At 41.7% G+C, this 16,598-nt stretch overlaps 1 protein-coding gene and 1 long non-coding RNA gene across 3 annotated transcripts in view; one reads left to right on the forward strand and one right to left on the reverse strand.

Moving 5' to 3' along the window:
• Positions 1 to 16,598, forward strand: part of LOC138260997 (metabotropic glutamate receptor 6-like) — a 202,891-nt gene that overhangs the window by 163,596 nt on the left and 22,697 nt on the right. The window contains exon 10 of the mRNA XM_069209587.1: positions 7,008 to 7,251. Within this exon, the coding sequence (XP_069065688.1) occupies positions 7,008 to 7,251 (244 nt within the window). The remainder of the gene's footprint in view (positions 1 to 7,007; positions 7,252 to 16,598) is intronic.
• Positions 1 to 16,598, reverse strand: part of LOC138260998 (uncharacterized) — a 111,250-nt gene that overhangs the window by 55,928 nt on the left and 38,724 nt on the right. For both annotated transcript variants that reach the window (XR_011199038.1, XR_011199039.1), the window contains exon 2: positions 2,564 to 2,651. This is a non-coding gene — a long non-coding RNA (uncharacterized lncRNA). The remainder of the gene's footprint in view (positions 1 to 2,563; positions 2,652 to 16,598) is intronic.

Below are 16,598 nucleotides of genomic sequence, written 5' to 3' on the forward strand. Positions count from 1 at the left end.
GACAGGTAGAGGACATTTTCGTCCCAACGCCTCTGTGTTGCATAAAACCCCAGAAGGAGCAGAATCTCACCAGGGACCTCTCTGACGACATCAATGTTTTGTTAACAAATCCCACACAAACATATCACAGAGATTACATCGGGTAAGCGCATTGCTGGTTCCTTGCTGCTTTGTGGCGCTAAAGTACCGCGCTGGAGTATTGCCTGACAGAAATACTGCCCAGATGAAATTAATACTACAAAATGTACATCCACGGAGTGAAGTTCTTGTGAGTTATATTTAGGTTACTATAGTAATGTCAAATGCTATTTTTGTTATAAATAGTCTGGCATATAAACATGTCCATCAGGCCACCTTCCCCCTCTTGTAGACCACTGTAGATTACTCTTCTGGTCTGCACCTGGGTGGCTAAGATTGCATTTGCACCATAAATGTGGCATTTTAGTACATCGACAGTAAAACAATTATTCAAAAAAATAGCCCTAGATTGCACGTGTTCAGAGCTCATGTTTCCAGTATGTCTGCTTTACCTAAGTGCAAGCTAGGTAGAAGTGCTGGTCATCAACAAGGAACTGGAGTTGAAAATCAAAATACTTTTATGCCCCAGTTGTGTAAGATCGGCCATGCTTTAGATTATATTTTCGCATTAACTCTGGCCAACTAAAATACATACTGATCCTGGACAGACTTTGATGTTTATTTACGAGGTGGGAAAGAAGAAAGATGCGTTTTTTAATGTTATGTTTTTTTGCATAATTTAGTTTCCTTACAGCATGCAGCCTTGTTTGAAGTGTTCTTATCATAACAAAGGACACAAAAGCAGGGCCAGGGTTACCAAAGAGCAACAAGGGTAGCAGCTACAATCCCCAGTTGGCATCCGGGCTCACCGAAGCCAGATAGCTGTGGGCTGTTTGGGAGAGCTTGGTTAGTTGACCTACAACCAGTCCGGCTGGCTGAAAGGCCTCTCTCACTAGTATTTCTGTTGATCGCATCAGGTCAGCACCAGATGCAATGTCAAGCCAGACCTAAAAGCCACAGTGAGTGAGTGTGAAAAGCGACCTTCTCAGTGATCTTAAATTGCAACCTTTGCAAACCGCAAATCTTTCACACTTACATTACTATGTAGGCGGGAAAACAAATACTGCCAATGTGTAAGCACAGTAAAGTCGTGAAACTATTCATCAGCTCACCTCAGGAAAATTAAAATGTGCTAAAACCAGTGCTTAATTTGTGCTTGTTGTTTCTGGTGCTCAGCACCGGCACGTATTTTTTAGGGCCGGTGCATAGTCTTCTGCCTCAGGCATTTACTGCGAGCAAAAGACACATATGGGAAAGATGGAGGAAGAGAAAAACGAAAAAGCGTCACAATGGGAGAAAGCAGAAAGCTGCAAGAGTGAGCAGAAGGAGCAGGGAGTGGCTGTAAATGGATTGAAGAGGCCCGCGGTGGCTTCAGGATTACCTGTCTCAGTATTCCGTGTTCATGCATTTAATTGCAGCAGGCGTGTATTTAGGAAGATGGCTTTGGGTACCGGCATGTTTTTATTTACAAATTAAGCACTGGCTAAAACCCAAAAGTTCATAAAGACACACATGCCTCCATTCTCACATGTGCATGCACACACGCGTACACACACACACACACAGAGGCACACACGCACACATACACAGACACACACCTATAAACCCTATGTAAGCACAGATTTTAGCATCACCAATCTCTGTTCAAAACTCAGGCATAGGGAACTACTATTGAACCATGACAATGATAAGAAAATGGGATAAGATTTCTTAAATCTGCTTGCATAGATACTCAGGTAAAACATCAGGAGAAGGAGAAGGCCATTGGTAAAGATGTTTCATGAGAACACCAAATTCCAGGCTAGATTCACAACAATAAATACATACATCTATATTTACTATTACATCTAGGGTTAACACTCCACTTTTTGCTGTTCACCATTTCCGAGTGGATATTTACACCTAGGTGTAGGCTTGCACGTCTCTACCCCCTCAAATCAGTGGGTGGAGCTTCCTACAACAGGATTTAAAAGTGCAAAGTTACAGTCAGTAACTTTGCACCTTATTCGTGGAGATTTCTGCCTCTATGCTGGAGATTTCTTTACAAGAATATATAGGGAAACGTGTTTAAGTTTATTAATCTTTAAAAATATATTTAAAATATTTTAATTTATAAAATACATTTAACTTCATTTGAAATATTTATCGTTTACCTACAACTAATCAAATAAAATGTTACAGCACATTAAGACATCATATTAAACGTGTATGGAATTAGTTTAAAGATTTTATTTTAATTTAAGAGTAACTAATTTTAAACAAAACTTGAAATAATATTAATTCTCAACATTTTCATTGTTATTAAATATTTAATAAATTGTGTTAAGAGTAACGTGTTTCATTACAGTTTTTTAAAGTTTAAAAAAAAAAATATTAGAAGTTTAACAGTTTAATTGATTGTAAATTAAGTTTATTATTACATTTAAAAATGACGAAAGAATAAATTATTATATGTACATTTTATCACTATCACTTTATCATTTACCTTCTCCATATGTGACTGGGGTTACACCTTGAAAGGCTTGGTTCATGACATCATACCACATCTCAATATCAGTTGAAGGTGTGTTTCCCTGTAGAGAAAATGCAACAATTTCCATTTCAAATATATGTTAATATAGGCTTTTTATTTTCAAGTTCAATTCATAAAATAGCCATTTTTCTATTTCTCTACGCATATTGGGAACAAAATGATTTTATCGGGAGAATTATTAAACTGATTTTGCAATTAAACAAATTAAAGAACAATAATTACACACCACTCTTTCATGATAATGGAATTTCATAAACAACCCAACCACAATGGAACAGAGAAAGTATAACATGGGACATGTCTTGATATAAAGATTGATAGATTGATTCATTGATTACCACCTATAGAGATTACGTTGCCATGTGCTGGGTATATAAATGCAACAATTGCGCTTGACTTGAGTCAGAGTTCAGTTGTGATTGAAAGATTATCTTTCCCTGCTTAGCAACATAATGGACAACATTATGGCTGGTATTGTGGGTGATAATGCTTAACATTGTCACCAATAGTATTCATCTTACTTCTCCCCCAATAATGGCATGATTAAAATTTCTTTACGTAGTTCGCAACACATAAGCGAATAATAGCTGCATTTGACATTGGCTAGAGATATTGTGAATTATCTTGCACTCAAAACATAGACTCAATGTAAATGTGAATCTGTCTGGTCAATGGCAAAGCTGAACTGCTATTGGTAAATCCAGTAAACAACATACATTGCTGTCCTGCTATACGAACAGAAACAATATAGACTTTTGTAAAGATAACGTGAAATCCCTAGGAATTCCCCTAGATCCGCCAGATGCACAAATATCCCATTAGTCACTGGCTGGCACTACACTGCCAACATCCTGACACCCACACATTAGCCAGGACTGTTGGAGTGCAATTTTACTTAAACATTGAAACCTACTTGAATAATTCACCACACATACCTTTATTGCTAGCTGTTCTGTATTCAGGAAAATCTACCAATCCTGGTCCTCCTTGCATTGCGCCAACACCTCCAATAAATGTACTGGTTTTCAGTAAACTAGACTATTGCAATGAATTACTGGTGGGAATACACAAATGTATGTTTTCCCTTCTTGCTAAGAGTATACATTTTCACACACAAACATTCTGCAGCTTTTCAAGACACCCACCCACCTCTTCACACCAACACCACCCTTGTATGGCTGTCTCAAAATCAGAGAGAACTGTATAGATTTCCCACCCTTATTCAGATCACACGCCACTCTCCATACCCTGGCCCAGCGGGAAACTACCCACAACATTGACGATGGCTCGTAATCGAGTCGTCGGAGATGTTGCAGTGCGTTGGGTGCAACAGCACCAGTCACGCTTTTCACTGCCTGTAAATCAGGAGTGAAAAGAGTGACAGGGCGGCCCATTGGGGCACCCGAACTCCCCATGCCAAGATAATGGGCAGTGACGGGGCTGCCCATGGGGGTCCCAACACCCCGGCTCTGCCATCCTTTGCATGGTGGTGGAACTGCCATGCAAAAGCTGGCAGACACAGAAGGTCGTAATCCCCAGGGCAGCGCTAATAGATTCAGACCACTGGCACCGCCAGGCCGTCAGCTGGCCAAAGTGTGGCAGTGCCGGCAGTCCAACCGTGACGCTTTTGCCACAGTTGTAATGTGGAGGCCAGACCGCCATCGCGAGTCTGGCGGTCCTAGGACCGCCAGACTCCTAATGAGAGCCTCAGTTTTCTTACAACTAATCTTTTGGAATGCCCTCTCCCTCCTGCTCCGAACCACCTCTGCCTCACCGACTATAAACTTGAACTCATATTGCATCTCCTGACTCAAGAATGACTAAAGACAGAAGTCTGGATAGCGCTTTCTCTGGCACCACCTACCTTATGTCCAGCTAATTCCGGGGTATTTTATCTGCCTGTGTATCTCCTACTTCTATGAATTACCAACTTCTTCTTTGTCAACCTTCACATCTTCTTCATATTGTACATGCAATCTTTAAGCTGTTCTTTTATGCTGCCTCTTTAGCATTGTCAAGTATGTGTCTCAGAAGCACGATGTGATCTTTCAGTTGTCAGGCAGTATTGCTTTGCTCATTAGAGCCACTGGGCTTGTGGTATATTAATTACAGAAACCTGTTGCAAAATTCACCTTCTGACAAATTTCCAAAGCCACGTGACTTTATAAAGACATCTTAGTAAACCTATCTGCTATTACCTCCACTTTCAAATGATTTCAGGGTCAGTAAAAAGGCACAGTTTTCAAGTAAATTGCAGGTGAAGCTCCCAATGCCTTTCGTGATGAGGGTCATCCTCTCAGATTTTGCACCAAAGAATATAAATATTGCTCTTACTTTCGATAACACTTTTAGAAAGCTAATAATGTGAGTTTCAAAATGTACAGCACTTCTCCTGTGCTATATGTTGGAAGAGGAACGCAGGGGATGGGTGTCAGTTTCCCAAATTAAGAGATATTATGTCCTTCTGATAATCCTGGCAGCACTAATCAATGGTGCTATTTTCCCAAAGTGACATCACTTCCTTCTGAAAGATTGCCCCACAAGGATTGGCCCGTAGCTCTGGACTGCAGGGATATACCTGTGGTCTTTTGCATTAAACTGTGCTTAAGATATATGACATACTTTATAAATTCAATAGGACATAAAGGGAAGCGATGATACATTTGACAGTATGTGCTGTATTGTGCTGTAAATGAAACAGGATTATTAGGAGGTTATGATACATTCAGTAGTGATAATCTGGAGAATGCTGTAAATTCAACCAGGGATCAGGAGAAGTACTGTCAATTCAATATTGCAAAGCAAACAGAGGCTGCTTGGATTCTGCTATACATTCAACATGCACCAATGAAAGCCTAGAGTAAGATCACCCTACTGTAGAGGAAATTCTGTACCTTATGGTAAGTTTAATAGAGAATAGTGGAAATGTAAAAGTGGACAGTGGGAGTCACGGATAAATTCAATATGGAAAGATTGCGGTCCACTGAAAGCATAATATGTGTTAGAGGTCGAATCAGTAAGCTTAAGGGCATCTGTGGCCAATTAAATGTGAAAGAAAGAGTGAGTAGGAAACATCAACTGTTAGAAAAGGGAGTCTAATGTGAATACAATGGGTGATAAAGGGAGTCATTTTCAATTGTCTGTGCTTGTGGAGGTGGCTGTGTCAGTACAAAGTAAGACTAATGTTATTTCGGGGTGGATAAAGGGTGTACGATATCACTTTAGCAGGGATGAAGAGAGCATAATGCAAATTCACTAAAGGCTAAAGAGAGACAAATGGCAAATCAATATGGAATAAAGAAACATATAGTTAATTCTATAGAAAATAAGGCTGTTCTGCTTCCAATTTATTAGGGGATAAAGTGAGTCAATGGCCAAGTCAGTAAGCGGTGCGGGGTAATATAGTCAATTCTGTTAGAAGATAAAGGACGTCTGCTGCCAATTGGGGATGAAGATAAGATAAATCTACTGAAATCAGCTGGTGATAAAAAAAAGTTTACACCCAACTCAACACAGGCTCGGAGGAGTGTAATGTGATTGGTGTCACTGAAATGTTGTTTTGTATTGTTCTTTCAAGACAGTCTATTGCAAATAAGTTTTCATCCTAAAAAAGGATAATTTTCCCAAATAGGATTTTATAATTTATTTAATAGCAGCACAAGGATCCTACTACCAGTTCTTACTGGAGTAGTATCAATGTCCTACTGAATGGGGAACTATGTGATAGCTATGATGTGACATGGGTCCTGATATAGGTCTTGGTGGAGGAGAATACTCAGTGCTTAATTTGTGCTAGTTGTTTCCGCTGCTGAGCACCGGCACTTATTTTTGAGGGCCGGCGCTTATTCTTCTACCTCAAGCATTTGCTGAGAGCAAAAGACAAATATGGGAAAGACGGAGGAAGAGTAAAACGAAAAAGCGTCACAAAGATAGAAAGCAAAAAGCTGCAAGAGTGAGCTGAAGGGGCAGGGAGTGGCTGTATATGAATTGAAGAGGCCCGAGGTGGCTTCAGGATTACGCCGCCTCAGTATTCTGTGTTGTCACATTTAATTGCAGCAGCCACGTGTTTAAGAGGAGAGCTCTGGGCACTGGCACGTTTTTATTTACAAATTAAGCACTGGGAATACTTCGTCACAAACGGATACTGTCCGCTGTATTATGAGTTCCACTGGATATAATGGGATCGTAATAGGGCAGACGGGATATCCGTCACATTTGTGACAGAGTATTCCTCTCTGCCAAGATCTAAATCAGGCACATGGTCTGGAGATATCTCTGACAATGGTTTCCCATCACTTTTTATAGTTAAAAGTGTTGTTATAGCAATGTTAGGTGAGATCCTACTTAGCATAAACTAATAATGGTCCTTGTCCGTTGTTTGTCCTGGTGGTTGCAGATCTACATCCAGACCACCACTCTTACGGTATCCATGAGCCTGAGCGCCTCCGTCTCTCTGGGTATGCTCTACGTACCCAAGGTCTACATCATCGTTTTCCACCCCGAGCAGAACGTGCAGAAGCGAAAGCGCAGCTTCAAAGCTGTGGCCACCGCGGCCACCATGTCCTCGCGGCTATCCCAGAAGCACAGCGAGCGTCAGAACGGAGAGAGCAAGAGCGCTCCCGACGAGAAGAAGGTGGACAGTAAGTAATGGCTAAGTATGTATCGACTTTCTTTTTCTTCTTCCTCCTCGTCTGGCCGTCCTTCCATCCTCTCCGGAAACACAGCCTTCTCCTCACCCTCTGTGTCCTGCACCTGCCTGTAAGTATCCTCGGTCCAGCATAGTTTCACTCCTCCTGCTGGACACTTGTCCTGTAGCTCAGTAGATAGATGTCCTCATAGATACATCTCATGTGTAACTTCCCAAGGGCCTTTGGTTGTATCAACAGCCTCAATGGTTCCTCTCCTGCCTTTTGTCCCCAGTACAAACCTGCCAACCCTTCCTGTTTCAAAGAATGACACCCTGTTTTTGGCTGAAGCTCACTTCTGCCCAGATTTTTATCATCTTTTATAATTATGTCCCTTGCCAAAATACAACACTTTTTGGAAGTAATTCGGAGAGTGAAAAATCTTAAAACATTTCAAACAAAAACTTTCTCTTTGAAGATTGTAACTGTTGGCTGGTATGTCCTGGAATGACCTAGGATCTAGAGCTCCACCTCCCAAAAACTGAACTTCTGCCCATCAGCCGCTGCCCTGCCTCTGACTCCTAGTGTGGCCCTAGACACAGAACTCCATCTGCCCATATGTCAGTGTAACCATTTATATGAAAAGCATTCTTCTTCTGACTGGGACCCTTTACACCACCTCAGAAGGTTGATGTGCTCAAATGTCAGTCAGGCATATCTCTCTGAAACTGACTCCTTTGTGCCTTAGACACATAGAATGAGATACCTGTTTCTTGACTTATCCACCATTGACATTCACCCCTTTCTTATGACATGACGCGAGAAGGAATGCACAGCCCAGTGTCTTGTCACGCCTCTGACACTGACTCTTTCAGTGATCTTAGACACAATGATTCAATACACTAGACCTAAGCTGAACAATCTGTGACAACAATATTGTCCTGCTCCTGGCATGGACTGCCACTGAGATGTGAAAGATCTTCTCAGCTGTGCCCACACAATTATTACTACAACACTGCTGCCTCAGACTCCATATATACACTAAGAGGAGGTCTATGCAAAGAAGATAACTAAAATAGTGGCATGGAGGACAGAAACAACCCTATTGGGATTTTGCCTTCTGTGTTATTTATCTTGTCTTAGGGGCACCTATTGATACAGTTATGTGGTACATAGGAAGAGTTTTATGTGGCTCACAAACATAAACCTCCACAGATGTCAACACATTCATTTCTTATTATTTATTTAACATAAAGGAAATGTACTCTACAGCATCAAGAGCAAGGTTTGGACAATCACTAATTAATCTAAAACAACATCTGATCAAAGAGATCATTTAATCATTAAAGTGTATCTCAGCCCACAGCCTCAGTTCAGGATGAAAACTGCTGTTACATTATGTTTGCACGCTTCTTTAACTATTCTTCCTCCTGTAAGTTCTCTTTTATTTTCATAACTCTTTTCCACATGGATTGATTCTAGCACCTAGAGCAAAATGAGTGCATATTTTCAGTTTGACATACCTTCTTTGGTACCTTAATTAACAATGATACCATACATAAAGTCTTGCATCCTAGATCCTCCTTGCACCCTCAAGGTGGTGATACCCTAAAACCAGCCCCAGGATGCTTGTTTCCAGTCCAAGGAGGACATGGCCTGGCAGTTCGGGCTGGACTGTACCCATGGGGAGCAGGGTCAAGACTGATTTGCATATGGCCGGGTCCAAAATGGAATGGAGTGGCGGACAAAAAAACACATTGGATTTAGGCCTAGACCTGTGACTGGAGGTGAATGTTTGGATTTATTCAGCATTCCGTCCATCATCTTTTTTTTTTTCATTTGTCTTCTCATTTTTACAGCATAGATCCCACAATGATCTGGTAACATTTATGCAGTAAAAAAAGGGTAACATTTCCCACATTACTTGGAATCCCAATTCTGGCGCAAAAATCCTGTTTGCACATGACTTGGCATTACCAGCCCTCTGAGAAGAAGAGCCTTTGTAGAGAAAGATCTCAATTAATGTTTTGATAATACACATTCTCTGATATCAGTAACAAGTGAATATCTCTCTGTATCACAAGCAAAAGCATTACTCACCCCAGACCAGGAGTATGCAACTGATTTACTTTTGGATTCTGAGTAGCAACATTGAGTACAATTGACTACCCAGGGGTAAATCACGTAATATGGCGTACCCCAAGTTTTGCCCATCACTTGCACCTGACTTCATTAGGCTTTTAATATACCATGCAACAATTGGTTATACTGCTTTGCACTTCATTGGGAGGTAGGGCGTTGTGGTAGCTCCTCAGTGCACTTGACCAATCCATGCCCGTAACACCAAATTTGCATCAGTTATCACTATTTCATGCAATGCCATTTAGCACTGTGCTCACTGAGATGTCTGGCTCAAAAAACCTTTTGTGCATGAAAGTTGATCAGTGCTGTCACCACATCCCTCTGCATTGCGTGAGCACCTGCACAGAACCTTAGTACATCTGGTCCTCAAGGTACAGCACAACTTCAATGAAACTGTCCCAGTTATTCCAGACTGTGAGCACTGCCTTAGGTCCATTCAATTTAATTGTTTTCTTTCTCTTGAGAGTAACTTAATTTCCTGACAAAAAGATATTCGGAGGTGTTTCTCTTCCTGGTGTGAGAGGTTGATTCTGATCAGCCTTCCCTTGCCTTTGCTCTTATGTTGGAGGCACACAGATCCATCCACAGTCTGGTTTTTCCTGGCAGCGACGGACAGAAAAAAGGACATCACACCATCCACCCTAAATAGTGCACCCAATGTAATGCTTTTTCTCCCACTGCTTATTTTTGTTTAAGTATCCTCATTTCCTGACCTTAAAAAAAGACCATGAGAAGCATCCTTCACTTGGGTTCTGTCGGGCAGCTGTCCGCAGCATCTGGATTGGGCGGACTTCTGCTTCATTCCTTCTTCACCTGCTGATTTCCTGATTGGATAATTTGCAAGTTTAACAGGAAATGCTAATGAGAGGCTGGAAAATAAGAAGGGCCATATTTATGACCCGGTTTGGGTGCTTTCGCACCACGGTTCAAGGGCCAACCAAAACTTAAGTCAGATGGCCTTGCGTGGCTTTGAATGGCTTCACAAATCTGGAGTAATGCAGTGAAGCAGAAGTCGCTGCGTTGCATCAATCTGTGCAACAGATGCGTTCCATCGGCATTGCCAAATCTGGCAAACATGGGAATGCACTAAAAAGATACTCCTCCCCAGGACAGGCGTCACGAGGAGAAATATTCTTATTTTGCATAGTTTTTCCTATTTCTCTGTTCTGCAGCACACAGAGAAAGAGTAACAGACCTCTTGGGATTGTTTTGTGCAGGAAGGTGCCCCTCCCTGCACAAAACAATCCTGCCTACAACAGAGACATCCTTGCACCATGGTGCAATGGTGCCTGCATTGGTGATAGGCAATAGGGGAAAGGAGAGGAATGCGCCATATTGGAATACTATAGTGCATTCCTGCGCGTTCCCTGTGACGCAGGGCTGCGCGGCAAGGTGACATGTTGCACCGCCTCTACCACTCAAGTAATAAATAGGTCCTGAAGTGAATTTAGGGGAGTGTGCATCGGTGTCTGTGTTTATTCGCATACATGGCTGTATGTGTGTGTATGCGTGGGTACACGGCTGTGAGGTGTGTGTAACAGGCAGTTCACCCTCCTGCAGTTAGTTTCGGTGAGTATCTCAGGTTGTAGTAGGTTTTTCATACGCTGCGGCCATGTTCACAGATTTAACAGTTTGACAATTGTGTGGGGTCTGCGTCTTTGTGAAGGAGCTTGAGGCCCTCACGAGAAAGCTATTTCTAGATCTCATTTGCTTTCACTAGTATTCTCAGCAGATAATTTTAAAATAATCAGAGTAACTGCCTTTGTTAGAAATAGTAGGGTGACAGAAAGAAAAGTAAAAAATGTGTATTTAAATACATCGATAAGTTGCATGATTTAGTTGTTTAGACTCAAGAGTTATGCGCACTCTGTGTAAACAGTAATCAAATCTTTAGGTTCTAATGGCACACCGAATACACGTGTTTGTCTGATTGTTGTTTGTTAAGGAGCTTTAGAAAGCGCTATGACTAGTCTTCTGGTTCTTTCAGGGATGTGACAAAAAGGAGTGCAAATCTGAAGGCCCCTTCATAATTACTTGGGAGCTAAGCTCCTTTACCTATGCCGTACCATAACCCAGCATAACATAACATACCATATAACATAGCATAGCATAAACGTAACGTAGTATAGCGTAACGTAACAAAGCTTAGCGTAGCGTAACATAACGTAGCATGACATAACATAGTATAACATAGCATATCATAACACAATATAACGCAACATAGCATAGCATAACATAAAATAACATAGCATATTATAGCATAGCATGACATGGCATAGAGGAAAAGTAACATAGCATAACGTAACAGAGCTTAGTGTAGCATGACATAACAGCATAGCATAACATAGCATAGCATAACATAAAATAACATAACCGAGCATAACATAGCATGACATAACATAAAATAATACAACAGAGAATGATATAGCATAGTATAACATAACATAATGTAGCATAACATAAAATAACAGAGAATTACATCATAGCATAACATAACATAGCATAAAATAACATAACAGATTTACATAGCATAACATAATATAACATAGAGCATAGCATAACATAAAACAACATAGCATAGCATAGCACAGCATAAAATAACATATCAGAGCAAAACATTGCATGACATAACATAAAATAACATAACAGAACATAACATAGAGTAGCATAACATAAGATAACATAGCATAACATAGCGTAGCATAGTGTTAGACCTGGCAGCTTTTTAGCGTGTCTCCCCTGTCTTTTTGCCTTCTGACCTCCTAGTTTTGGACTCTGTTTTTGCTGGTTTATTGTCTCTGCACACTTTACCACTGCTAATCAGTGCTAAAGTGCAAGTGCTTCCCATATAAATCATACTGTGGATTGGTTTATCCATAATTGGCATATTTGATTTACTAATAAGTCCCTAGTAACATGCCCTAGAGGTGCCCAGGGCCTGTGAATCAAATGCTACTAGTGGACCTGCAGCACTGGTTGTGCCACCCACATTAGTAGTCCTGTAAACATGACTCAGACCTGCCATTGCAGTGTCTGTGTGTGCAGTTTTAAACTGCCAATTCGACTTGGCAAGTGTACCCACTTGCCAGGCCGCAACCTTCCCTTTTACTACATGTAAGGCACCCCTAAGTTAGGTCCTAGGAAGCCCCATGGGCATGGAGCAGTGCATGTTTAAGGTAGGACATATACTAGTGTATTTTATATGTCCTAACAGTGAAATACTGCCAAATTCGTTTTTCACTGTGCAAGGCCTATCTCTCTCATAGGTTAACATGGGGGCTGCCTTTAAATATCCTTAAAGCGCAGATTCTCTTTGAGAGCAGATAAAAATGTGGAGTTTAGGGTCTCTGAGCTCACAATTTAAAAATACATCTTTTAGTGAAGTTGTTTTTTTAGATTGATAGTTTGAAATGCCACTTTTAGAAAGTAGGCATTTTGTTGCTTAATCCATTCTGTGACTGCCTGTTTGTGGATTCCCCGTCTGGGACAGTTTGATTGTTGGGCTGTTCACACCTCTCCTCTAGACAGTGACACAAAGGGGGCTGGGGTGTAGCCTGCATATCTTGATTAGCCATCTGTGCTGGAAGGGAGGAGTGGTCACACACACACCTGAAAGGACTGTGCCTGCCCTTAGAGAATGCCGTCTCCAACCCCCTGGTGCGTGTCTGGAGCCTGGCCTGGACAAGGAAGGATCTTGCAAACACTTGAGACTTTGCTTTGAAGTTTGCCAACTTCAAACGCAGAACTGGGAAGAAGACCCAAAACCCCAGACTTTTAGAATCTTTCTGGAACCAAGAGGAACCTCTGCCCAGGAGAAGAGCTGAAGAACTGAAGGAGGAGTACTGTCCCTTTGCTGTGTTGCTTTGCTGGACTGGCCTGCAGTTGCTGCTTCTGCCTGAAAAGAGTGCAAAGGGTGAACTTTGCTGTGTGTCGTGCTTGAGAAAATTCTCCAATGGCCTGGAGTAGACCTTTCCTCCTGGGAGTCTCAGGGACACCAAAGACTTCAGTTTCCTTGACTTGCAGCATTGGTGACTGTGTGTTTTGTGCTGTTCAAGAGGAGAAACCACTGCAATGCCGCCAACGACGCCACTGGCCTGCCCTGTGACCTGCCGACGCCACACGGAGTCGTATTGCCCCGCTTCGCACCGCGACCCTTGTCTCCCCGATGCCGCTGGATGCCGTCACCAAGCCGCTGCCTGCACTGTGACCTATGGGCACCGCATATCGCATCGTCCCGCTTTGCAGCGCAGCCCCGACGCCATTCATGCCGGCGCACTTGACTTCATCAGCCTGGAGTTCGATCCGCAACGTGTGTGACCTCAAGGGCCCAACGACTCCTGTACCGACTCCAGAACCGACACTGCGATGTCAATGACGCCGCTCTCTGGAGCTCACCGCGAGGATCACAACACCTTGCAAATCCAAGGTACTGTTTGTGGGTCTTCCCGACACCGTAGCTGGCCCACAATGCAGTGGCCGGCTTGAACTGTTTGTTTTGTTGATCAAGACGCCGTGATAGCCCCAGGTGGAGCTATCGATTTTAAGGAACTGCATTTTTGAGTAAATCTTGCAGAATTCATATTTTTATTACTGTATGTTGGATTTTTATCGTATTTGGTCTAGTTTTATATAGACAAATATTGGCTATTTTTCTAAAACTGGTGTGGTGTCCTTTGTGGTGTTTTCACTTATTACTGTGTGTTATGTGCAAATGTTTTACATATTGCTTCTGAGATAAGCCTGACTGCTCATGCCAAGCTACCAAGGGGGTGAGCAGGGTTTATCTGAGTGGGTATCTCCCTTATCCTTACTGGAGTGAGGGTCCCTACTAGGACAGGGTGCAAAACGACTGCCAACTAGAGACCCCATTTCTAACACATAGCATAACATAAAATAACATAACAGAGAATAGCATAACATAAAATAACATAACAGCATAACATAGCATAGCGTAGCATAACTTAACATAGCATAGCATAACCTCACATAGCATAGCATAAAATAACATAACAGAGCATAACGTAGAATAGCTTAACAAAACATAGCATAACATAAAGTAACATAACAGAGCATAGCATAACATAAAATAACTTAGCAGACAATAACACAGCATAATATAGTTAACATAACATAGCATAACATAAAAAATAACAGAGCATAGCATAACATAAAATGACATAGCATAACATAAAATGACATAACATAGAATAGCATAGCCTAAATGTAACGTAAACGTAGCATAACATAACGCAGCTTAGTGTAGCGTAACATCACATAGCATAACAGAGCAAAGCATAACATTAAGTAACATAACAGAGTATAGCATAGTATAACATAAAATAACAATTTAGCATAACATAGCATAAAATAACATAACATAGCATAACATAAAATAGCATAGCATAGCATAACATGACATATGTTATTATTTGCTAACAGAGCAAAGCATAAAACAAACTGACATAGCATAGAATCACATAAAATGACATAACATAGCATAGCCTAAATGTAATGTAACCAAAACGTAGCATAGCATAAGATAACGTAGCTTGGCGTAGCGTAACATAACAGCATAACATAACAGAGTATAGCATAACATAATTTAGCATAGCATAAAATAACATAGCATAGCGTAAATGTAATGTAATATAGCATAACATAGCATAGCATAAAATAACATAGCATAGCGTAAATGTTACATAGCATAACATAACATAGCTTAGCATAGCGTAATGTAGCATAACAGAGCATAGCATAACATAACATGACATCAAATCCCAAGTGTAATTGTAAAACCCACGTTCAAGCCTTGGGGCATCCCTGTGTTCGAATAGCAGGTACTATGTGACAAAGACTGCAGAGGCATTTTTTTAAAATATACATACTCCAGAATATAGAGTTTATGCAATCACCTTCCAAACAAAAATAGGACTTGCCCCTAATCCCACTATCAGCACCTGCCGCATCTGTACTATGCCAGGAGTTAGATGAGTAAATATCCCCAGTCCTGAAGCATGTGAGAGTTGAGCCTTGCTTGACTCGGGAATTAAATGCTGGTCATTGTTTTTGAGGAGAGATGTTTTATACGGTGTATTTTTCTGACTCATATTTTTGCAAAATATGTTTTTGTATTCTTTGTTTTCAAAAGAAGTGCTACTGTAACCTCTGTTGTTTGAACTATCCCAGTCTACCCGTGATGCACTGCAGCGGAGGACCAGGGGGCGTGGCTTGGTCAGTAAGATTGGGGGCGGGGGGAGTGGGGACTTTTTTCCAACAACCACTCTGGTTAAAATACATTATATGAGAAGCAGGTTGGGGTGCTTAAGGGCCAATAGGAAGGGAGATGAGTGTGGATTGTTAGCAGTACCTAAAACTCAATATTTTGTAAAATAACCATTTTAGGACCTTTAAAATAAAGACGACAGTGTGTTTTGCGTGTGTGTGTGTTTCTATCCGCGTCTGTATATAAAAATCCCATGTGAAATCCAACAAACACCTTACCATACCGGACTTAAAACACCTGTACTGTAGAGTACATTTATTAGTGGGGTATAACACCCCAAACACCCCTCCTCGAGAGGACTCTGCAGTGTGAGACATCTTGGAACACAGCAACCGACAGACTTAAGCCCCCGAGCCCCCCTCACTGCAGCTCCAGTCTCATAAAACTCAATGTATTCATTTACGAAATGGAGTTAGATGTAGGATAGAATGGACAGGGGTCATGGCAGGGTCACAGAGCCACCGATAGTGGTGGTTCCTTGGCGCGGGCGCGCGCGCGCGCACACACACACACACACACACACACACACGCACACGCACACACAGACATTGAAGGCTGGAATGGCCAGCAGGTCCGCTCCACAACAGTGTTTAACCAGATGCCTGAGTATCAATCCTGGCTTCCCCAACAAACCGCACTGTGTGATTCTGGACAAAAAAGCGGGGGCCTGAAGGATAAATTACAGTTCAGTGTATAATTAACAACTTATTTATTTAGGCGCTTCACAGAGCACAGCATGTCCCCTGGGTCACTTCAGTCCGCTGAGGGCTCCTGTTAGCAGCGCTTTTGCCGCAGACTTCTATCAAGTGTAGCGCTTTCAGAATCGAGGCGCTTTCCTTTCATTGAGGTTCAAGTATTTTTCACTGACCGGTGTCGCGATGCTTTGATGTCACTGTGTTTTAGACTCGGCCATCCCTGTGGTGGAGGACATTCATCT

The sequence above is a fragment of the Pleurodeles waltl genome, chromosome 10 (assembly GCF_031143425.1).
Source record: "Pleurodeles waltl isolate 20211129_DDA chromosome 10, aPleWal1.hap1.20221129, whole genome shotgun sequence".
Classification (NCBI taxonomy): domain Eukaryota; kingdom Metazoa; phylum Chordata; class Amphibia; order Caudata; family Salamandridae; genus Pleurodeles; species Pleurodeles waltl.